At 36.0% G+C, this 25,340-nt stretch overlaps 1 protein-coding gene across 1 annotated transcript in view; it reads right to left on the bottom strand.

Moving 5' to 3' along the window:
* IL1RAPL1 (interleukin 1 receptor accessory protein like 1) overlaps nucleotides 1-25,340 on the bottom strand; it is a 707,257-nt gene that overhangs the window by 276,096 nt on the left and 405,821 nt on the right. The window contains exon 6 of the mRNA XM_068532589.1: nucleotides 11,135-11,209. Coding sequence (XP_068388690.1) covers nucleotides 11,135-11,209 — 75 coding nt within the window. The remainder of the gene's footprint in view (nucleotides 1-11,134; nucleotides 11,210-25,340) is intronic.

Raw genomic sequence — 25,340 nt, 5'->3', positions numbered from 1 at the left:
GTTTCCTAGAACAAGTCATGTTGTACGTATCCTATCTCTAGGGATAGCTTGATGTGACAGGATGAATTTAATTTAATTTTTCCAGAAAAGCAATGCACTTTCCTTTGCTCTCTTCCTACTCAAAGAGGTGCCAAGTTTCTATAAACACAATTCTTTGTCAGGCAAGTCTGAGGTGAGTACCCTGCTTTTATTAAACTGGAAACAAAAATTCTCCAAGAGTGAGAAAGCCTGTAGCCTGCCTGCAAGTTTGTGGGGTAGTGGGAGGGGAGAGGGAAGTACTGACTTTCTGGACTCCTCAGGAACTTGAAATCTTTCTCTCATGCTCACTGTGGACCAGAAGTGGAAGTGGGAGACATCTTCAGACCACTGGAAAATTAAAAACTCTTTATCAAGCTTTTTTCTTTTATTTTTCTTAATTATTCAATTGGATAATATATGCTATAATTAAAATTTACATATCTTAACTACAAAATTTTAAAAAATCCTTAGTGTCTCTGAGAAAGTAACATTGGGCTTGTGTGTGGTGAACTGCAAAAGAGGCCTCTTCTTGAGTTTGCTGTGAGGCGCAGGTTTTAAAACCTTCTGGATACTCTATGCATTGGGCTTACCTGGCATGTTTTTTTAAAAAAAATAATGAATGAATGAATGAATTTTTGGCTGCTTTGGGTCTTCGTTGCTGTACGCGGGCTTTCTCTAGTTGCAGCGAGCGGGGGCTACTCTTCGTTGTGGTGCACGGGCTTCTCATTGCGGTGGCTTCTCTTGTTGCAGAGCACAGGCTCTAGGCACCGTGGGCTTCAGGAGTTGCTGCACGTGGGCTCAGTAGTTGCGGCACGCAGGCTCAGTAGTTATGGCACACGGGCTTAGTTGCTCCGAGGTATGTGGGATCTTCCTGGACCAGGGCTCGAACCCGTGTCTCCTGCATTGGCAGGCTGATTCTTAACCACTGCACCAGCAGAGAAGTCCCTTATCTGGCATGTTTTGGAGCATACATTCAGGCATATCTTAAAACATGAATGTTTAGGCCTTCATGAAGTAATAGATCAAGTTTCATTGTATATGCTTTCATATTAAAAAGTTAAACATGATTAAATGCATAGGAATATATTAAGAAAAAAAGAAGTAATCAACAAAATGATGTAGTGAAAAGGTCCATATAAATTCCAGAAGAATCAAAATACAAAATGCTCTCTTTAAAATTGGAAGTAACAGTTGTAGCTATGGAAAAACAAATGACACCATGGACAGTCATTCTATTGGATACATTTCAATAAAATCAAGGCAGATAAGATTGTACGATGGCCTTCAAAATGTACCTCTTATGAAAATAAACTGTTTAGTCATAAATGAACATGAGATAGTCTGGTTACTCAAAGAATCTACCCTACCACATCAATTTTTGAGAATTAAATTAATATGAATTACTGTTGATCTGAGGCTGGTGAATTAAATTTAGTATTTCCTCAGAGGAAGCAAAAAGTCACAATGGGGACATCAGTTTCCACTGATAAAGAGGAAGCCATATTGAAGTGATAGGTGGACGATCCTTTATCTGGGTTAGTTAGAAATACCACTTGCCAGTTTTATATCAATGAACCACATCTTATGAAAATGTAAAAATCTTCACTAACACAGAGAAAAGTTATAGGGGTGATTGTTCAATTACAAAAAAGATTCTTATATAAAATTATTCACCAGAGAGTCTCTTTAAATAGAGTACTTCCCTTGTGCATATAAATCTTTCATTGATCATTAGCTGCTTAAAAGAACTGGGGGTCAGAGCCTCTTAAAACTGACATGTTAAGCCACTACCAATTAAAGATCAATCAAAAATGAAGGGAACACTTCTCTGAAATTATGATGATTCAATTTACCCACAAATCTGTAGGAACATACTAAGTTGGTAAAGTATGACTGGAATGCTAAGTGTGTTAACGTTAGACCATAAAATACTGGTATCCTATTTTTATAATCATATTCAAGCATGAGTTATTTTTCATGAAGAGTCTGCATATAATTTAGGAATGCTCAGTTATTTAGCCAAAATTCAAGAGGAAATTTATGGATGAACATCTCTCTTTATATTCAAATTTTAAACGATGTGGGTCTTTTTATAGTTTCTATTTTAATGAACGTCAGTCATGTGGTACATATTCTTATTCTGAAACCTCTTTTAATATTCTACACCATTATGTCCTTTGATAGGTTTATTTCTGATAAATTGGCATTTACTTTGCAAAATCAGAAGTTCTTGTTAACATAGGATACTCACTGCATTTTTCTATGCAGTAAACTTCAATCTTTGTATTTTCAAGATAATAGCACTTGTCAGAGGGAAAACAGTATTTTTCTATAAAATGAATAAGACTATTGCCAAAACCTTCTGGAGGAGCTTGACAGGCATAATGGTTTGATGCTTTGCTTTGTAAAATTATTCTCATGTCCCTTGCTTTAAGAAATACTATATCCGAATTTCTTTAGTTGAAAAAGTAATTTTTTCAGTCTACTTTCTTCTTGATGGTTGTTAACAAATTCGTGTGGTATAGTGTTCATTACATGGTCATTTTTTAAAGGATGGGTATCATTTTCTTCTGCTATGACTAAGTACTTACCGTATGCATTTGAATAGATTTGTTGAAGAATTAAGTAATCTAAAATCAATAATTTCTTTAAGGTAAAGTCTCATTTAAGTAGAAAAATTTAGTATTCATATTTTGTTCTTAGATGGAAGATGGAAATTGTCTAAAATATTATCCATCCTGTACAATAGCAGACTTACATTCTAATAAGAACATAAGCATGATCAAACAATCATTGACATTCAAAATGTAGTTCAGAAATCTTGTATATACATCATTATCTCTCTCCTCTTTCTCTCTCTCTATATCTATATATATTTGTATCTACACCATATATACATATATGTGTAGCATTAAAATATCTCAACTAACAGCAGCAAGCATATATTGACTACTTAATATATACCAGGCAATGTACTAATCTTTACATGCATTATCTCATTAAATACCCATACTAACTCTACAGAGCTATGTATTATCATGGTGTCTTTTTTATTGATTAGGAAAATGAGGGCTGTTTGTTTAAGGTTACAGCAGAGCTAAGTGGTAGAGCTGGATTGTCACCTAGGTCTGTCTGACAGAATGACCTGAATTTGGAACCTCTGCTATATGCTGCCTCTTTATTGTAAGTAACCAAAATAATAAAGTAATAATCATCATAATAATAATGAAGAAGAAAAATGATGATGTTGATGATGATGGTGATGGTGATGATGATGTTTGTTTTTGAAAATTTTGTGATATAAAAACATGCAGCCATTTTTGATCTCTGTTTTTTCCATCAGTTTAAAGAGAAGAATTTGACTTGATAACTATCAAAGTCCCTCCACTTCGTAAGGTTTCTAAATCTAGAATTGTGAAGAGTTACACATATCTAGTTTCTTAGTTGGCCACAAACAAACAAACAAAACTGTACTCTCAGTGCTGTAGCAAAAGAGCAATCTGCATGATTCATGTTAGTGTCCAACAAACTAGACCAGAACTACACCAGGAGTTGGGAATTTCAAAAGACTCTGGTTTTGTGACAACACTCTTTCTTGCACTTCTTCTTTCTTCCTTTCTTTTCTCTCTTTTGGCCCTTTTCCAAAGTAAGAACCAGCAGACTCACATTTTCTCTATTCCAGTTTTTAAAGCATTTTAACAAGTGCTTCAGCTGGCTTCCAAACGTTCAGAAATCAATGGCCCATAGGAGCTGCTCTAACCTTCATCTCCATCTTTCTTTGGGTTTCAAGCCTGTCCTAGCACTAGGCCTCAAGCATGTAACACTTAAAAAGGAAGCCTGACTTCTGCTTAGCTAGCAATTTTTTAAATATTTGTTTTGATTTTTTTTCTGGATTGAGGGGTAATTGCAATAAGCTACTTAACATTAAAAATAGTAAAAGTTATTTAAAAAAAATAGTGTATGTTTGTTCTCATCGTTGCTACTTAGCCATTCTTTACCTTTTTTAAGAAAATTTTTATACAATTTTTAAAGGGTACTTTCCATTTCCAGTTATTCCAAAACGTTGGCTATATCCCCCGTGTTGTACAATACACCCTTGAGCCTGTCTTACACCCAATAGTTTGCACCTCCCACTCTCCCTTCCCTATATTGCCCCTCCCCCACCCCCACACTGGTAACCACTAGTTTGTTCTCTATATCTGTGAGTTTTTAGCTAGCGATTTTTAAAGCAAACATGCAAAGCTGCATTTTCCCCCAACCTATTCTTCCTCTCTAGCACTAAGGAAAGACTGATTTTGAGAATCTGTGAGATTCATATCATATAAGTTAGGCCATATAATGATCTAAGAATATGAATACTAGCTTTCATTAACTGATTCATCTTTTGTTTAAGGATATGAAATGTTAAATAAATACTAATATCAAAATATTCCTCTTCAGGTTAGAATCACAATTCTTAAGGTGTTTTTGGTTTCAAAAGTAAAATATGAGACCATAACAGCTGTCAAGAGTTATTACTTTCATTCATCCTGGCACAATAAATTTGGACTGAGTAGACCTGAATGCCATCAGTTTAAATAATTATAACACCAGTCTGTATTTGCCTTTACATGCTTTAATTATGATGTCTATTTGCCCAGAAGCTCTAATTTATGTCTAGCAAGCTTTATTTCAGGCAGAAGAACTATGCTGATCTGCATGTCTTTCTTAAGTGGGCAACAAGTACATCATTTGTCATCTAAAATCAAGACTTGGATACAAATGTTTTTATCCAGAGTGAAAGGGAAGTTTTATGGTTTTTCATATGAGTTTGTCAGTGAAAATATGTTTTGTATCTTCCACATGGAGCAGTAAAACAAAAGTCAACAGCATTACATTTGCTGATGACAACCAGAAGAGCAATTGTGGATGGAAAAACCCAAACAGTCAATCCTGACTTCCTTACCTCTGGGAAGGAAGGTCATATTTGCATCACTTGCATAACTCAGCAACTAAGTATTCTTTAGCATCATCAATATTGTAAGTCATTTTCAGAATTAGGTATCAAATTCAACACCTGAATTGTTTTGTTTCTAGGATACTGACATAAAGTACTTCTCTACTCCAGAAAGGAAGCAAATAGGCCTCCTAATTAAGTAACTATTCAGAAAGGATGTGTTCTGTTTCAAGAAAATAACAGCTATGAAAATATAGAACTAGATAGTAAATGTTAGAGGGCTATTTTTCACTCCATAAAATAATTCCCTATATACTTTCCTTGGATTAAAAACTCAACTAGTATATTTGTAATACAACACATTCCATGCACTATATGTATATATGTATGTATATATACAGTTCCAGATCATATAAAGGATTGAAGTAGAATATATTTCCATAACTAATTACTTTAGCAACACAGTAAATTAAACATAAAATTTTCATGGCAAAAAGTTTTCCTATTAAATTATCAATCAGGATCTATTATATAGACATTTTTCCCTCAGTCTGCTTGAAACTTAAAATTCTGCAAACTATAATATGGTGTAACAGGGCAAGATGTGTTAGTTAAGTTCTAGTGTGACATTTTATTTTAATTAGCCTGTAGTTAAGTTGGATAAAGTTACATGTGTAGTGTGTCCTTTACGAGGACAGATGTTTAAAAATTTGAGGTTTCAATATTGTCATCAACCACTTTCCCGGAGATGTTAACATCTGGTGAATCCTTGTAACTCAGTCAGATACATGTGTTTTCTTTTTAACAAATTTAACAAAAGAAAGTGGATATTAAAGAAAAACGAAAGTACTGTTGAGCAGCTTATTCAGTTCAGTCTCATTACTTTCTTCTTACAGAAAATTTGGAGATGTGTGTCCTTTGTGGCATGTATACCTTATTGTCAATTAGTATTTATTGACATTCCCTATGCCCAGAGCACATCACAAAATTACTGTGTACTTATATTAAGAAACGCAGGCTCTAGGGCTTCCCTGGTGGCGCAGTGGTTGAGAATCTGCCTGCCAATGCAGGGGACACGGGTTCGAGCCCTGGTCTGGGAAGATCCCACATGCCGCGGAGCAACTAGGCCCGTGAGCCACAACTACTGAGCCTGCGCGTCTGGAGCCTGTGCTCCGCAACGAGAGAGGCCGCGATAGTGAGAGGCCCGTGCACCGCGATGAAGAGTAGCCCCCGCTTCCCGCAACTAGAGAAAGCCCTCGCACAGAAACGAAGATCCAACACAGCCAAAAATAAATACATAAATTAAAAAAAAAAAGAAACGCAGGCTCTAGAGGAAGTTTTCAGTTGAGCATTAGGATAAGCAAGAGAAAAAAATGGATAGAGACTATAGACATTTGATTAGGTTTCTATATTTCTTCAACAATATGGACTAGATTTATTCGAAACCCTCCAAATGTGGATAATCCTGAAAAAGAGAGGCCACACTCATATTCAATGAATGAAGAGAAGGAGCTAAGAGGGGGAAGGAAGAAGTGATTCTGATACCCAGGGAAAGTGAATTTTCCTTCAAGAGCTCTATGTTACAAAGATGTATCATTTTATGCATTGTATCAAAAAAATTAAAAGTTATTAAACTCACTACATACTTCTAGTGAGAGTCTGCATTTCTCTGATAAGAATTCTGAAACTATGTAGCAAGAAACTTTGATGAAATTATTTCTTTTTACCCAGTAATTTTCCTTTTAGCAGTCTGTCCTGTTGCAATAGGTCAAGGGAAAGTGTATTGATTAAAGACAACTGCATCATTATTTATGACAATGAAATTTGGAAAAATCCGAATTTCCAGCAATATACGTGAGATTATAGGACATTCACACGGATGTCATGCAGCCATTAAAGGGGTATTTTCTCAGAATATTTAATAGGAGCAGAACGTTTCTACAACATAAAGTATAAGAAACAAGATTCTTCTCTGTATTTCCCCCAAAGGTCTACCTGTAAAACTAACCTATAAAATTATTTTTAAAGCAAAAAGCAAAATTTAAATAAAGAAATACCCATATCTAAATGAGTAATTAATGATAATTTTCAGTAAATTCTACGTTGTAAAGTATAATGTGTCTTACTAGGACAAGGGTGGAATGAATTTCTACTCTTTGAAAGTCTGGTAATGATGAATATAACATCCTCTGTACTAGAAGTTTCTGAAAATGGGCGCCTGGCCATGAGAAGGCCATATGTCTGATTGACATCCTCAGGGCTCAAGTTCAGCAAGACATTGGTGTCTGTCTTTTGATTCCCTTGACTACAACCGCCTGAAAAGACTAAGTCAGGCTCACCCCCTGGATTGACCTTCAGAATTGCACAGTGTGATTTCTGGGCCTTTTGCCCAAGAAAGTTCTGTCCACATATTTGCTGATGCCTGAAAGTTATTTAAAAGGGACAGAGTTGGGTTTTTTTTTTTTTTTCACATTTAGAAATAACATATAGATGCCACTTAAAATGGAAATACTAGGCTATGACCCCATATTGACTGAAATTCAAAACCACCAATTTACATGGTTTATATGAATTTAGTTACTATATTATTTTTTTCCTAAGTACTTTGATTTTTGGTGCCTTTTGCTTTCTATACTGAAACAGTTTAAATTATCACTATCAGAATCTTTCCAGTTTTGAGAAGATGAAAGAATTGGAAGAAAAGGAAGACACAAAGGGATGTGGAAAGGGAAAGGTAGGCATGGCTAGCAAATGGCAGAGAAAGGAGAATTTGGAGATGAAGACAAATCTATGCATTTCATGATTTTATCTGTCATTATTAATGTGTTTTATATATTCACACACAAACTGGAGATTTGATGGATTTAGTTACCAAGGACAGGTGAATGGATATGTGTTTAACTTAGCCAAGATATTCATGTTAGGTCACCAGCCATGTATTAACTCAGCTTTGTGTAATTTCTAATGATTGTTCTTATAATTAACTCACATAGTAGTTTTATTAACCTCTGAGGTTAACCCTCAATTTAGGACAAGGTTGAGTCAGACCCCCAAGCTCTTGATCAATGAAACTCTGTTGGAGATTTTCACCATCTCATGAGAGTAGGCACCACTTACAGGTTCCCTATCACTGGTCCTGGCCACCCTCCTTACTCCCCTGCCCATGACTCTTCACTCAGTTCCCTTCCTTAGGATTCGACAACACATTTTGAGCCTGTTGAAATTAATAGCTTTTTCGAATCTGGAAAGGGCAAAAATTAAATCCCAAAGGAGGTGAAAAATCAAAGTACATATTGTAGAAAACAAACATATTTTAGGCATCTCGAGTCTTTCCTTTTTTTTGGTCCTTAACGTTATTTCCTATTTTCACTTATCCTTTGCGATCAGCTGTTCACCTACCCCAATACTATTAAAGTAACAACACTAAAAGGTAGTTATTTCAAATCAACTGTTGCTCAGAAATTCATGGATTAAGGTTAAATTTCTCCAACTAGTAAATGATGTATCACACTGAGAACTGGAGTTAGAAAATAAAACAAAAGCTGTTTAAAACAATACAAGTCCCAGGTTGATGTCTATGGTTTACTTGGTGTTTATAAACTGAAAGGTGTTCCTTTTGGCAGTGACAATAAAGGAGTTAATTAGAGTATTTTCTGGAGCATTTTGATTGTTATCAAGACATGCCCATCTTTCTTCAAACAAATATACAGCCAAACCTTCCAATTTGCATAAGAAATTTTCATATTTTCAATTTGAGTTTTAAAAAAATTTTTGTTCAAGAAAAAGTAATTTTTGAAAAAAAAGAAAGCTTTACAAATTATTTATTCCATTTTGTAAAACATTTTAGAAGACAGAGAACAATTTGATTTATTCCAAATTCAGGGACAGTATAAGGAAACCCAATGGGCAACCATCTATCGTAAAATTCTTTGAATCATTTTTTCAAGTAAAGAGATACAATCAATATCATTTTGGCTATGCTCATTACAGATAACTGGTACAATAAACCACTCCCTCTTGGTCCAAGATATTTATAGTTTTGCATAACTTCTTCGAAAAATATCTTCCTAGGGGCTTCCCTGGTGGCGCAGTGGTTAAGAATCCACCTGCCAATGCAGAGGACACGGGTTCGCGCCCTGGTCTGGGAAGATCCCACATGCCGCAGAGCAAACTGGGCCTGTGAGCCACAATTACTGAGCCTGCGCGTCTGGAGCCTGTGCTCCGCAACAAGAGAGGCTGCGATAGTGAGAGGCCCGCGCACCGCGATGAAGAGTGGCCCCTGCTTGCCGCAACTGGAGAAAGCCCTCGCACAGAAACGAAGACCCAACACAGCCAAAAAATAAAATAAATAAATAAAGCTTGTGTTTCCTTATTTAAAAAAAAAAAAAAATATATATATATATATATATATATCTTCCTAGGAGTTATTGAAAGGTCTGTATGAGAATGGCCGCTTATGAAAATTTATATTTCAAAATTTCTTTTCAAAGTAGCAATAACATCTAATATACCTCAATGTACCATAGCATGAGTAAAGTGCGTGATACAATTTTAATACGTTTGTTTCATATACATCATGGCTTTAATGCTGCTTGTAGTCTCCCATCTCAAAATAATGACAATTATAAAACTACTTGCATGTATATGGAATTAATCCAAAGCCTTAGGTTTATCATCAAAGAAACATTAATACCCTGACTTGTATAAAAATCACATATGTTCATGCCTCAAAGTGAGTGAATATTTCCAATGTTGGAAATCTGTTGACTATAATAATTTTATAGTCTCTAAAACCATCATCTTATCTTTTTGCACTATAACTTTGGATGTGCTATTAGTAAAGATTATCAGATCTGTAATCTGCATTTTGAAGACAGATTTACAATTTTGATTTAAACTCTCTCCCCAGTAACAATAATAACATTGATAACATAAGGGATGGACTATGAATTTTTTGTTGTTGTTGTATTCATTAAATGCATTTCTACTTTCAAATGGTTAATGTAAGAAAAAATTCCTTAACAAACATGAATATATGGTTTAAATTATGCTTTTGATAACCTTTTATATCAAACCACTAAAAACTAATTTTCTGCTAAAGTTTATGATATATACATACATGCATACCATATTTCAAATAAAAAGTATAATTGAAATGTGCTGTATATATTTATAAACAAGAGGGGAAATTTCCCATAATTTGGTATAACTGAATATAGATAGATAAATCAGACTAAGAAATTCTAGACTTAACTCTAAGATAAATATGTTAAAATTCTTATTTGTGGACTAGATACTTTTACCAAAGCATATTCTGTACATATTCTTATGTTTCAGTCCTTTAACCAAAAGCCACTCGCTCACATTTTATGAATATATTATCCATAACTTAACTATCACAATGTCCATTATATTTGGCTGGATAAAAATGATTTTTAACTGTAACAGTGTCATTTACTTTAATGAATCTCTACCCTTTCCCCCAATTTTCAAAAATTGTATTTTAACATATTAGTGGGTATTATAAGTCAAACAGTTCCACACTGCCAATTCAAGGGCTTCCCTGGTGGCGCAGTGGTTAAGAATCCACCTGCCAGTGCAGGGGACACGGGTTCGAGCCCCGGTTGGGGAAGATCCCACATGTTGCGGAGCAACTAAGCCCGTGCGCCACAACTACTGAGCCCACGTGCCACAACTACTGAAGCTCGCGCACCTAGAGCCCGTGCTCTGCAACAACAGAAGCCACCGCAATGAGAGGCCCGCACACTGCAATGAAGAGTAGCCCCCGCTCGCCGCAACTAGAGAAAGCCCGCGCACAGCAACAAAGATCCAACGCAGCCAAAAATAAATAAATAAGTAAAATAAATTTTAAAAAACCCAACAATTCAAGCCTTATAAAATGACAAAATAATACCATCAGCAAACCCTTCAGCAAACCCATCTAATTTTTCAACAACCATCTAAATAACACATGAGTTTTTACATCCATATGTCCAGCTTGGTCCTAATGCACGCACCAGGGGGATGGAATACGCCATATTTGCTGGTATTTTCTAATTTTGCTCCCTTTAAATAAACATGGGCTTAGCTCAGAGTATTACACCAGGTTACAATCTAGGCTTATTAACAGTCAGAATGTAATGAGAAAAGTGTATTAACTAGAATTAAGGAACTACTCACCCAGCTGGGTCTCCTGAATTGTCAGTTTGCTTTCCATAGGATACAAAAGCTTGGGTGGTTTATCAGTCAGAGGGGCTGAAAAACAATAATAATACAGACTTATAGTTATGCTGCATAAACTGAAGGATAGAACACAGTTTATTTTCCCAAGTACTTTTCATTCTCTGAGTAGTGTGTCAAAGCATTCTACCAAGTAATGACTTACATATTGCAGGTAGTACCTTCAGACGAGCTGAAAAGCTATTAGATTATACATGAGTCAAATATAACACTACCAAATTGGCGGTCACATGAGACTGTTGAAGTACAGAATCAGGATTGGTCAGTCCTTAAGAACATATGATTGTACTTCACCAAATATTTTCAATTTTCACCTTGCTTTCCTTTTTAAAGGGTACCCTACATTTTCTCTGTGTTAATTAAAGATACACATGATATCCGTATTGTGCATTTCAATGATTTTTTGGGGGGCATAATACTGCCTCTTTCTTCTTAATCCCATTCCTAGTTTCCCTACCCTGGATCACATTGCCTCAAGACCCATAATTTAGGAATTAGATTAAGTATTTCTCACATACATCTCCTATAAATGAGGCAGCAATGTGGCATTACATTACTACAAATACAAGCTGCATATTCAAACATGCATAAAAGTATGTATTTTTCACCAAGTTATATTTTAAGTAATACTTTTCATTTAGTCAGAACCCCTTATTACTATTATCCATGACATTTTATAGTACTTATTGCTAATTTGCATGATATACTGCCTTTGATTTTTAGCTTCTACACATTACTGCTCTGTGCACTTATCAATTTATCAATGATCAGTGTACAGATCTAAGAGTTGGCTATTAAGCATCTTGAAGATAGGTTTCCCATTGCACACTTCATTCCTAGCTAACTAGACTATCTGGACTTTAGACAAATAGTCAGTGATCCTTCATTAAAGACTCCCTCCTCACCCTCTCTGACTGAAATGCCCAGGTCCCTGGGAAATCTGTCACTGCAACTTCCACTCTGTAAGAAGTGCAGAAACGATCAATTAAGGGTTGCTGAAATTGATTGAAAAATTAAATGATTTTGCTTTGAGGGCTTCCTTCCTTGCCAGGAGGACATGCCAGTTTGGTTGATAACCAGAAGGCTGATCTAGACAGCAGTGCCCGGAGTTGGCCACAAATCCTCATCACCAGAGGATTCAAGAATTCAATCTGCTTCGGCAGCTCACCTCTATCTCTCGTTAACAGAAAACACAGTCAGTGCAAACGGATGATGCATCCCAGCTCCGAAAAACAGGAATGAGTTTTAAGAGTCCTGGTTTGGAAGACCAACCTCACACAGGATCAGTAGCTTTTGTTCATAACTAATTGAATGCATTATTCATTCATCTTCATTAACATTTAACACAGGGATGGGAAAGAAGGGGAAACGAAAGTTGGGGTAATAAGATGAGCTAAATCACTTTGAAATTCTTCTCAAAGATTTGACATCACTCTGATTAACCTCGAATACTTGTATGTCTTGCCTAAAGTGATCTTAACAGATTTTTATTCTCCTAATAGCTAAATAAGTAGGTTAGTCACTAAATGTTGGCAAAGCAGTTCACCATTAATAGGTCAAAGAGCCACATTTCCTAGGCTCTGGTTATCAAATGATTTCAGGTAACTTCAAAAGCAATATGGCATCAAAATAACCTGTTTCTTCAGTAAATTAACTCCGTTTATAAAAGCTTGTGATTGCAGAGTCACAAGCAGACAATTCAACAGTTATAGAAAGCAGCTGAGAAAAATGTTCCCTGTTCAAACACATCCCACACTAATTTATAATAAAAGAAAATATCTGTAGAGAAAGATAATAAAATCCATAGGTAGGACATTTGTTCAGAAATATAAAACGGTTGTGTGGTTCTCCACCCCAACACACCACCCACCCCATGGCATAATGTTACATCCTTAAGATCCTTCCATATTATCCTCATGGGACAACTCCAAGTTAACAGAGGAATCAGAGTGTTCAAGCCAGAAAAAATTATAAGCTTATTAAGTTCTTTGATTTTTAAATTGTGTTCCCTAAAGCCCTATGGTTTCCACAGTGCCCCTCTGGGCAGGTGAAATGCAGATACAGATAAGGGGTGGACCGAGGGCCTTGACTGCATACCTTGTTGTACTGCCTACCCCTCTCTTGATATAAGTAGCTCTGCTTTTACTTATACATCAGTATTCCGTCCAAGATTTTAACCCCCCAAATCCAATTCAACTCAACTGATGCATATTGGACACTATAATGTGCTAGGTATTGTGATAGTGGCTTTGGAATATCTTTGGTTTCTGCCTTTACATCTTACAGTAATCAGAAGTTAAAAAATAATGGCAATAGTGAAAAATTCTGGGCTGATTCAACTCCCTTGTTTTATTTATTTAATTTTTTACTCTTTTTTTTTTTACATTTTTTTCTTTTTTTTATTGAAGTATAGTTGATTTACAATGTAGTGCCAGTCTCTGATGTACAAAGTGACTCAGTTATACACATATATACACCCTTTTTAAAATATTCTATTCCATTATGGTTTATCACAGGATATTGAGCATAGTTCCCGTGCTTTACAGTAGGACCTTGTTGTTTATCCATTCTAAATGTAACAGTTTGCATCTACCAGCCCCAAACTCCCAGTCCATCCCTCTCCCTCCCCACCTCCCCCTTGGCAACCACAGGTCTGTTCTCTGTCTATGAGTCTGTTTCTGTTTTGTACATAGGTTCATTTATGTCATATTTTAGATTCCACATACAAGTGATATCATATGGGATTCGTCTTTCTCTTTCTGACTTACTTCACTTAGTATGATAATCTCTAGTTGCATCCATGTTGCTGCAAATGGCATTATTTCATTCTTTTTTATGGCTGAGTAGTATTCAATTGTATATATGTACCACATCTTCTTTATCCATTCATCTGTCAATGGGCATATAGGTTGTTTCCATGTTTTGGCTACTGTGAACAGTGCTGCTATGAACATAGGGGTGCATGTGTCTTTTTAATAATTAGAGAAATGCAAATCAAAACTACAATGAGGCACCACTTCACACTGGTCAGAATGGCCATCATTAAAAAGTCTACAAATAACAAATGCTGGAGAGGGTGTGGAGAAAAGGGAACCCTCCTACACTGTTGGTGGGAATGTAAGTTGGTATAGCCACTGTGGAACACAGTATGGAGGTTCCTAAGAAAACTAAAAATAGAGTTACCCTATGACCCAGCAACCCCGCTCCTGGGAATATACCCAGACAAATCTATAATTCAACTCCCTTGTGTTAGAGGTCAAAGATCCGAGGTGTAAAAACCACAACTGGTTTGCCAAAGGTAACAGAGCAAATTCAAGCTAGAGTCCTTGCTAGATCTTTGCCTCCCAGTTCTGTCAAGCAACTACTAGCCCTGTGCAATGTTTCCCCTCAAGGTGTGAGCAATCTGTTAGGAGAGCAAAAACATGCAAATAAGTGACTATAACCTACAGCAGAGCACTCATACTGTGCAATCTGTCATCTCTAAGTTCTGATATTATGCTCTAGAGGGATATTGTTGAGGCATGTTTCTTGTATGATTCACTTGTCTTTGATAAAAGTGAACTGAAACTATCAGAGAACACAACAGCTGACTACAGATTTGACACATGACTGTGAAATGGGGTGACCATTAAAGCTAAGATATAGCTCCACAGTCATTTGAGGGTGACCAATTGTGCTGCCACAAAGAAAAGACATGTGCTGAATTATCCATTATTTGAATGTTTCTGACACTTTATGGTGTTTAACAAATATTAGTTGAATCGAATTGACAGAAGACAGAACTGGCAAACAAATGCAGGAATGGTAATGACCAAACAAAATGAACACACAAACACAAAGCCCTCTTCATTTTCTGCATGGGCAAAAGTACGACTGGAAGGAACTCAAACAAATTAGTTACAATAAAAAGCAAAGTAATAAGCATTTAGACCATGACTAGACCAACTAACATTTTATTGTCAAGAAAACATCTTGCCTTTTGGGACCCTTTCTTTCCTTCTCTCTCTCTCTCTCTCTCTCTCATTCACACACACACACACACACACACACACACACACACACACTCACTAAGCTGAAATCATTGAAAAAATAAAGTAAGTCTGACAGTAGTGACATGAAGCACAGGCTGATTTTAAATCCTAATCACATTTTGTCTACAAAAAAAATACACAACAATTATAGTAGAGATGTTTCTCTGGCTACCTATGCATTGAAATATTTCTATGAATCCACCAACAAAAATATTTTCAAGCTCTCATTTTATTCTTCAGAATATCCCACTGACAACATTAAAGATAACATAGTTATTTTTAAAGTGTTTTTACTTTGAAATTAAAAATCTTTATTTTTATTTTAAAATAAAAATCTTTTACAGAGTTATTAATATGTCCCAATAGACAAAACCGTTCTTCAGAGTAGAAGGAACAATTTAAAGGACGTTTGTTTTGCTTACCAGCTGCTAGTTAGAGAAACATCTGGAAGGCGGTATACACACAGTTGTGTATAGGAATAATTCCTATGTTAACGTTCCCTAAATAATTATGAAGAGATGAAGTCTCTCTCTTTTTTCCCCATGCCATGTACACTTGGGTTATGGAATAGTGAAAAAGAGGATCCAATTTTCCAAAGCAAAAGTGACAAGAGACCAGGGCAATGAGGCCAGTATTCTCGAATTTTTCTAATGTTCTTAAAGAGAAGAGAAATATGAGATATTTAGGATGAGTGTACCTTTGTTCTGACATCCCTCTAAAATTTAATTTTAGTCCCTCAAATACTCTTGAGAATAATTAATATTTCTTGGATACTTAAAATTGTCCTACCACAAAATCTGTTCTTTCAAAATCATAGATACTTTTCAAAATGTATTTTAAGTAGTGCCTTCTCTGCTTTGTTTCTTAGAAGCATTATGGTAAGGTAAGAAAGATAATACACATAGTTTTCAGGGAGACATGGGTCTAATAAATTCTGACTGTTAGAAGTTAGACCTGGTTGGTTTGGCAAGTTGGAGAAGTTAATTAAACTCTATGAGTCTCAGTCTCCTTATATAAAAAATGTGACATTTTCCCCTTATGGCTTGGTGTGAGGATTAAATAGGATAACAGATTAAATGCCTGGGTATATTAGATGGAAAATACATCTGTTCTAATGATATCCATCAAAGTTTGGGACAATAGCATTTAGCATTCTTTGTAGCCTGAGAAGAAAAAAAAATACTGTTTGTAAAATAATGAACTGGATATTTAGATAAGGGTTCAAAAGGCATTTAAATCCTGAATTTAAGAATCATTAATATTTCCTACATTAGTTTCCATAGCAGGAGAACTGGTCCATCCTTCAAAAACCCAATTCAACAAGAGCATTTTGGAGACTTTTAGATATGCAAGCAAGGTACTGGGATTGTAAAGGACTCAAACAAAGGTAAACAAAACACAGCTTTTAACCCTCACAGAGCTTACAACCTAGATACATAATTAAAATATAACTCCACGAGTCAATTTCAAGAGCCTTTACGAAGTACCTGCAAATAATAAGTACTATATTAGAAATAAAATGACCAATAAGGCATGGAGTTATACATAAGAATGTATGAGATGAGAACGCATATATGATGCATTGTGATGAGTGCTATACTCAGAGGTAATTTCTTTATGACCCTATTTAAATCTATCAGCTAAATCTGATCACAAAACAATACTCACAGATTTATTCAGCTGACTATAAAACACGCTCTGTGGCAATCCCACCAACACACGCCATTTTACAATGGAGATTTTTGGTTTGTTTTGCTGTCTGCATGTACTTTTTTTTAACTTATAAGACTTGACAACCAACTGCCTATTGTCCTAGCAAGTCAACGGAATGTGAATTACTCATAGAGCTTCAATGACTCAAAATGGGATTTCAGTTCTGCTTTCTTTGGTCTGGAATGTTTTAACATTAGTTCTTAATAGTGGAGCATAGCACTCATGAGACATATAGCAAGTAGATAAAACCTCATGTTCCTTGGGAGAAAAAAAATGAATGGATGGGAGAAAGTATCAGTGTATACTAGGTGAAGCCATTTGGGGGAAGAGAGGTGCTTAACTTTTCACTTATCTCTAATGCATTGGGATTGGCAAAATTTCTCCTTTCTGTTGCAAACAATTATGGTAATTGTGGAGCCATGGAGCCTCAGAAGCCTCAAAGAGGAAGGAGTGGCAAATCAACTGAGCAGAGAGTGCAGGGAAAGCGGTTTATGAACAAACTAACACCATATACATGATAACCTTGATCTAGGAGTCATGTCAAAGTGATAAAGCAAATACTCCCAAGGATGTAACTCTTAATATAATCTATCAAAATGCATGTATTCAGGAAAATCAAAAATTAATTTGACTAGCTTTGATACTTAATATTTTATTCATATAGTTTGATAAGTGTAGCTTATAATGCAAATTAAAAAATATGTTCATTCATTCATTTCAACAAATATTTTTAAAACATCTTCTCTTTGCCTGGAATTTTTCTAGCTACTAGAGGGTATAACAGTGAACCAGACAGACACAACTCCTGCTCTCATGGAGCTTGCATTCCAGAGAGGGAGATGGAAACTATACATGTAAATGAATATATGCATAACATAATATCAGGTAGTTCTAAGTACTGTAGAACATATAGCATCTGTGACTTCCCTGGTGGCGCAGTGGTTAAGAATCCACCTGCCAATGCAGGGGACATGGGTTCGAGCCCTGGTCCGGGAAGATCCCACATGCCGTGGAGCAACTAAGCCTGCGTGCCACAACTACTGAGCCTGTGCTCTAGAGCCCGCGAGCCACAACTACTGAGCCCATGTGCCACAACTACTGAAGCCCGCGCCCCTACAGCCCGTGCTCCGCAACAAGAGAAGCCACTGCAGTGAGAAGCCCGCGCACCGCAATGAAGAGTAGCCCCTGCTCGCAGCAACTAGAGAAAGCCCACGTGCAGCAACGAAGACCCAACGCAGCCAAAAGTAAATAAATAAAATAAATAAATTTATAAAAAAAGAAAAAGAAAACAAAGCAGCTAGTGCAGGTGCTATTTTAGAGGAATGTCAGGAAAGTTTGCTTTGAAGATCTTTGAAACAGATCTCTGTGAAAGGAGGGAACCAGCCATGGAAATACCTGGAGGAAGATTACGGCAGGCAGAGGAAGGTGCAAAGACCACGAAATGGGAGTGCACTTGGCATGTTTGAGGGAAGGCACAGATCATTATAGCTATCTTGACAAAAAGAAAGAGCGGCAGTGAGTTCAGAGATAGTCATGGGCCGATTCAGGCACGGCCTTGTAGAACATGGAAAAGACTTGGGTTTTACTCTAAACCTAATGAGAATGCACTGGAGACTTGTGGAGAGAGCTTCTGGTAACACTTATATGCCAAAAGTATCACTCTGGCACCTTGGTGTTCACGTCTAGGAGGACGGAGTAGTGTGGAGGCAGAAGGCCAGTAAGGAGGGTATTGAAGCAGTACACCAAATGGTGATGATACATTAGTGCTGCTGCTGGAAATGGTAGGATTTTTTCCTTTAAATACCTATTTGGTAGGTAGAACTAACAAACTTTACTGATGGATTTGATATGGAATGTAAATGAAAATCTAGGAGTTACGGGGGATCCCCAGTTATGCACTTGAGCAAACACATGAAGGGCAGTGCTACTTAATGATACGGGGGCAGTACAAGAGGGGCAGTTTTATAAGATAGTAGGAATCAAGAGACACGTTTTTATAAATCAATTCAGTCACCTCCAATTATCCATAGAGGCTAGAGAATTTTACTACTGATCAATGATTTATATTTTGAAAAACCAAGCCACTGGCTGACGACTCATCTTCTCCTCTGGTCTCCCAGAGGACTGAGAAAATGGTCTAAAAAAAAAAGTTTCATGTTTCAGGCTAATGCCATATTCATTTATCATGAGATAAACTTTGGCTAACCTCTACTATCCTTTGCTTTAACACCATTCATAAGAAAATATGTATACCACCAAACCTATTTTTGACTAATAGAATCAGAAGCATGCTTAGTCAAGATACTAAGAACGGCTCTCTAGTATTCCCTTGGTTCAATGATATGTGGCACATATTCAATCAGCAAATTTAATATCATCATATATAATTTAGTTTTTTCTTATTTAAAAATATTAATTGTGAAGTACTAACAAAGACATTATAGAATTTATATTTCATCACTTCCCATTATCTTGAAAAACCTCCCAGGTAACATAAACAATGAAAAGATTATATTCATTCAATACTTGTTTTTAAAATAGAATCACTTAAGAATATAGGAAAAGTTAACTAACATGGAGCTAATGTTAGGGCTCAGGTTTTCTATTCACTTGCCACCTTCTACGGTTGTCTCTTAAGACCTGCTTCCCAGCTTCCATTGTCTGCAGCCCTGCTTGCTGCATCCAGACTCATGGTCGATTCTAGAACTCATTCAGTCACCCACTACACCCTGATTCTGACCTAATGAGCTGAGAAGAATATGAAGGGCAAACAAAAGAGAGCATAGGTAGACAGAATAAATAAAGGTGGTTTAATATTTTTAATTCTTATTTTTAAAACAACTGCTGCATTGAATTTTGCACAACTGCTGTGGGGATAAATTCTGATTGCATGACTGATTTCAACCATCTTAAATAAATCTGTGTGTAGTCAAAGCTAAAGCAAAAAAGTGGTGAGAAAAAGGAAACAATACATAATTATCTGCAGAAATTATGATGAACCCTAGGAAAAGAATGCTGATTGATATAATACCTATAATCAAGTAGGTGAGCATGCCCGCTACTGTTTTCACTTCTGTTGACAGGCAAAGAAGGAATTAACGGTCACCAATTAGCTTCTAGGGACAACAGTCAATTCTAAAAAATTATATGTCCTATGAGGGAAAGTATCTCTTCCCTAGTAATGAGAAAGTAAGCAAAATTATCATATCATTTTTTTCTTTTTATATTAGTAGATAAAAGGCCCTCAAGAAACGAAAATAATAAATCCCAGGCTGTCTGGAAATGCTTATTAAGGGAAATTGTGGAATACACAAAAGGCACCATGTTACTACTGAAAGTCAGAAAATATTTTATTCTCTGCTTGGCTTGGAATATCACAGTAAGACATCACATTTCCATAGTATAGTGTAATGTACTTTAACGTCCTTCCAAATTGTATTGAGTTGGTTTATTTATATCTTACTTCAATGTAGAAGATATTCACACCTCTTGGCTTTTTCTTCATGTTATAGTATCTTGCACGATTACTCACTGGTATGGCTCTCTGACAGGGGTTTTCAACTGGGGTTGTCACAACTGGCGAGGGGGGTGCTATTTGACAAGGGATGCTGCTAAACATCCTACAGCGCACACAAAAGCCCCTCACAATAATTATCCTGTGCCAGATATCAATAATGCCGAGCTTGAGAAGCCCTGCCTGATGATAACCGTATATTTAAAGTGGTTGTATTACCTATATTTCAAGCCTGAATTGGACGAGACTTTAATTTTCTAGTAGACAGAAAGCTATTGAAAACATGAGGATTGATGAAACAGGATGGAGGAAGCTGTAGTCTGGGTCACCGTAGAGTGGACCACAGCAATCAAGAGAGCCATGAAGGGCGTATGAAAGTCTGCATAGGCTTAGCACACAGAAAGGTCAGGTATGTCTGACAGGGTACAAGGGAGAGACGGGAGGCCAAAATGAGGAGAATTAATGTGAGAGTCCATATAAAGAATGAGTAACCTCTTCCTCCTTCCAAACCCTTATAGCGAGAATGACCACCACCAAGGCCTCTTGTCCCTACCCAAACAACTAAAAAATAAGAGGTTCTTCTCTAAAGACATAGAATAAACCATCTAATGCAGAGTAGCGGAGGCATCCCAGAACTGCAGAAATAATTCAAACCTATTATAAAACATTTAGGTGATGAAATATTACATAATTATTTCACAGCAAAATCTTCCTAATATTGTACTATTATACTTCACTTAATTTGAAAGTTGTTTGCAATCACTGAACACATATTTACCAACAGAAGGTAGTCTAAAAAATATATATATGTATACATATATATTATATATACATTTTTTTTTTTGGTAAGTGGCAGTAAGTATTCAAGGGATCTAGCCAGGGATTAAAAACAAAGTAGCCCATGTAATATCTCAATTTATCATTAAAAGCTAACATAGCATACTTTGCTTAATTTCATTCACAAACTATTAAATTGACAGGTAAGCTGGAACTCTCAGCATAAATTTAAGGCTTTTAAGACACAAGAACATAAATGTAAGATTGCAAATGAGCATATGTGTAGGAAAAATTAACACACTATTTTGGGGTGTGCAGTTACATTATTTCATTTGATCGTCCATTTGCTACAATGAAAAAATCCAAAAGCTTCTCCCCAAACCAACAGCCAGTGAGGACAGATGCCAAGATCTGAACCTATGTCATTTGATTTTAATGGTCACATGCTTTCCATTTCTGTAGTCTACTTTCCAACATTTGTGATTTCTAATGTAGTTTCTATTAGACACCTTATTTTTTTCCTGGGGTTTCTGATGATATGGGGAAGACTTGGGGAAAAACATTTTGATGGATTTTGGAAACAGAGAGACGGAAAGGTCTGTGTTAGGACTCAACTGTATTTCACAATCATGAAGCTTTTACTGTAGAATTTGAATAAGCCTAACACTGATTTCTGAAGATTAGAAGAGACGATTACGTCTGTCATCGGCTCTCATAAGCAGAACCCTTTAATGAATACAGAACTTGATGATGACATACAATTTGAGGCTCTCATTATGACGGTGGACCAAAATAAGGGGAAGCATTCTAGAAATCCCATTAAAATTGTTACCAAAGAGAAAATGAACCTTCAAAAGCATATTCTCCATTGAAATCCAAGGTTTATATATATGAACTAAAATTTTTAAATTTTTGTAGTAATTATATAAAATATTAGAGACTTCCTTTAGAGTGACTTTATAACCACCCATATCCTGTAAAAAAATAACATCACTTTTGCATAAAATGTGGAAACATAAATTAAACCAACAATTCTACTATCACTGAATTGCATTCTTCTCGATGAATTAAATTTCACTGGTGGTCAGTTTCTTATGGGACAGTAATAGTAGATTTGTCAAATATTGATATATTCAACTTCTGCACTTGCTTTAACTTTCCTGACCTCTGTCAATGATAAGGTTGCACTGGGAGATGGCACAGTTTCCTCTGATAGTCTTTGAATCCAATCTAATTTCTGTACAGTTGGAACCCCAAAATTCCAATATAATAGTAATAGAAATACTGTATACTAAGTTACAGGCTGCTTGTGATATTTAATGACATGACTGCTTAAAGAAATATGCCTACAGATAATTAGCCTCTCTCCTTCCACCCCTTTCTTCCTTTTTCTTCCCTTCTTTCTTCCCTTCTTTCTGTTTACCCTCCCTCCCATCTTCCTTTCCTTCTTTTCTTCCTTCTCTTCTCCCTCCCTCCCTCCTTTCATATCATACTTCCTTCCTTCCCAAGAAATCCATCTGGAAGGCAGACTGAAGGAAAAGCATTTTGTTTTCTCTATTCTGGTTACAGTGAAAAAACAGAAACCTAAATTTCCATTCATTCATTTATTCAGCTATAACTTACTCGGCTGCATAATCATCACTTTTTCCTGTTTAGATTGGTATCATTCATTCAAATAACACTGTTGGGAATTAATCTTTTTTGCAGAAATCATTTTATAAAAACAGTTATTTATCAAATAATAACCTCCTATCTAAAAGGATTTTAAGCAGCTTCAACAACGTCTAAACGCTTACTAAAGAGCTCCTATGGCAGTTTTCTGTTGTTTCATAAAAGGAAAGTCTATCACAAGTCATTAAAAACGTGATTACCACCAAAAAAAAAAGAAATCCAAGAAAGAAAAGCATGCCTATGAGCAATAAGATCAGGCACTCTTTAAATAAAACTTGCTATTAAAATCTAATTATGCTGCTAATGCTGTTATATTACTTTTGCTATCAGTGCATAGCTAAGGGTTACTTGGCAACAAACTGGGGTTAGTCATTTTAAGAATTTTCTTTTCAGCAGTGCAGGAACAAACTGCAAATTTGTTCTTAGTTGCATTGAACACGACTCATATCCTCGAAAAGAAAACGAGTACCAAAACAAAAGCCTGTTACAAACAACAACATCCACAGGATGTTGATAATTACTGTAACTGAGTGACGGGTACATGGAATTTCATTATGCTACTCTATTTTTGTGTCCATTATGCTTGAAATTACCCAAAATGAAAACAGTTTTTCAAAAATATCACGGATATGAAAACTTTAGGGTTTGGTTTGGTAAATTTTTTGAATGTTATATATAGCATGAATATGTGCATGTATCTACATATGTCCATATAGTGAAGTATAAATGAGCAATTTTGAGCCAAGTTTATAACAAGAAATGAAATGAAATTGAACTGTATCTATGCCAGCTCAAAGCAATACCACAGTGCTATTTGCTCAGCAAAATTTGTTTCTATACGTCTTCCCATTTCTTTGTTTATAATAAATAGAGCAAAGGCATTTTACTTTAGGAAAAAAGCACTAATACAATTTATCAGCTAAATATTACTGAGTTACAAATTACCCTAAATCTTAGTAGCTTAAAATAGTGGCCATTTATTATTTTTCGTGAGTCCATGAGACACCTGCGGGGTTCAGTGGATCTCGCCCAAGCTGGAATGATCTTTGCTCAGCTCACTCATGCATCTGTGGTCAATTCCCGGTCAAACATGTGGCTTTGCTCATCTGGGCTGGGCTTGCTTACATTTCTTAGATACTTTAACAAGTTAAGACTTCTATTCAGTAATTGATACGGGATCAATGGAGGTTTGTAAGGAGGCAAGTAACATGATCCCATGTGAATTTTTTATGCTCCTTTAGTCTAGAACTAGCCTCAGACTGCTCTGCATCAAGCACACTGAACAGTCTACCATTTTTCCAGTTCACCATTCTCTTAGATTCTTTTGGAACGTGCCTCCTGTGCTCATTCTGGAACGTCATATTGCTCCTTCTTAAATCCTAACTCACCTTCCATAACTACCACTGGTATCAATTCTCAGGCTAAAGTTTCCTCACGTCTATCCAACCTTTAAGAGGCTGGGTTGTAACTTTTCCTTCTACACATCTGACTTCCTCTTGAAAGTGTAAACTCCCTGAGAACAGGGATTATGGTGGTTAAAAAAAAAATTTTTTTTAACCTTCATGTCCCTAATGTTCTTAGTGTCTTCTATAACAGGTAGAATATAGTGGATGCTCAAAAAACTTATGTAGAATGACTTAAGGAAAAACTTAACTGTATTTCATGCATTCTATTTTAAAAGGCAGTAATTGTATGCTCCTTTTTTCTGAAGATTTACATTAAAAACTGTTCATTAAAAATACATTTTCGATGGCTGAGACAAGTTTGAGTTAGTTTAGAAAACTTACTCATCTAGAAAATACACTACATGAATCCAGAAAATAACTATTAGTACCCTTTAAAAAATAATAAGTACCAACTATTTGTATAGTTATATGAGAAATATGTCATCCTTGTTTGAGTGATTTATGACCAGGAGTTAGCATATCCAGCTATGTTTCTCATCTCTGAGGAATGAATTTTAATTTTATGATGTCTGTTTTTGTCCACTTATAATGTAAAGATGAAGATAATCACTCAGTCAACAATGTGTAATCACTGTATGCCAGTGATTAGCCTAGCATTTGGGTTGGTGCCATAGGGCAAGGCCAAGTAAGTACAGAACAAGATACACGCAAGTAATTTACACTCTGGTTGAAGATACATGACCAGTAACACAACAACAAATGAAAGACCCTATTTAATAAAAAGATGAACTCTGTATTCCTGGCTATGGGTGATATCACAGTTCTAAGTTAAGGGATGGAAGAAATAGGATATTAATCAGAGAGAGATTCACGGATGAGGAACATGTAATAGGTAGAGTAGATAATTGTACCTGAACTAGACTACCCAGAAAGGCCAAGACTTTCCCTGTCCACCATGCTCTCTCTCACACACTTGGCAAATAATTGGTTTTCTGTTGGTATGAGAAGGCACCATGACATAGGAAGTAAGATGA

The sequence above is a fragment of the Eschrichtius robustus genome, chromosome X (assembly GCF_028021215.1).
Source record: "Eschrichtius robustus isolate mEscRob2 chromosome X, mEscRob2.pri, whole genome shotgun sequence".
NCBI lineage: Eukaryota > Metazoa > Chordata > Mammalia > Artiodactyla > Eschrichtiidae > Eschrichtius > Eschrichtius robustus.
Note: the sequence above shows the minus strand (reverse complement) of the source record. Positions and strands in the feature narration are given on the sequence as shown.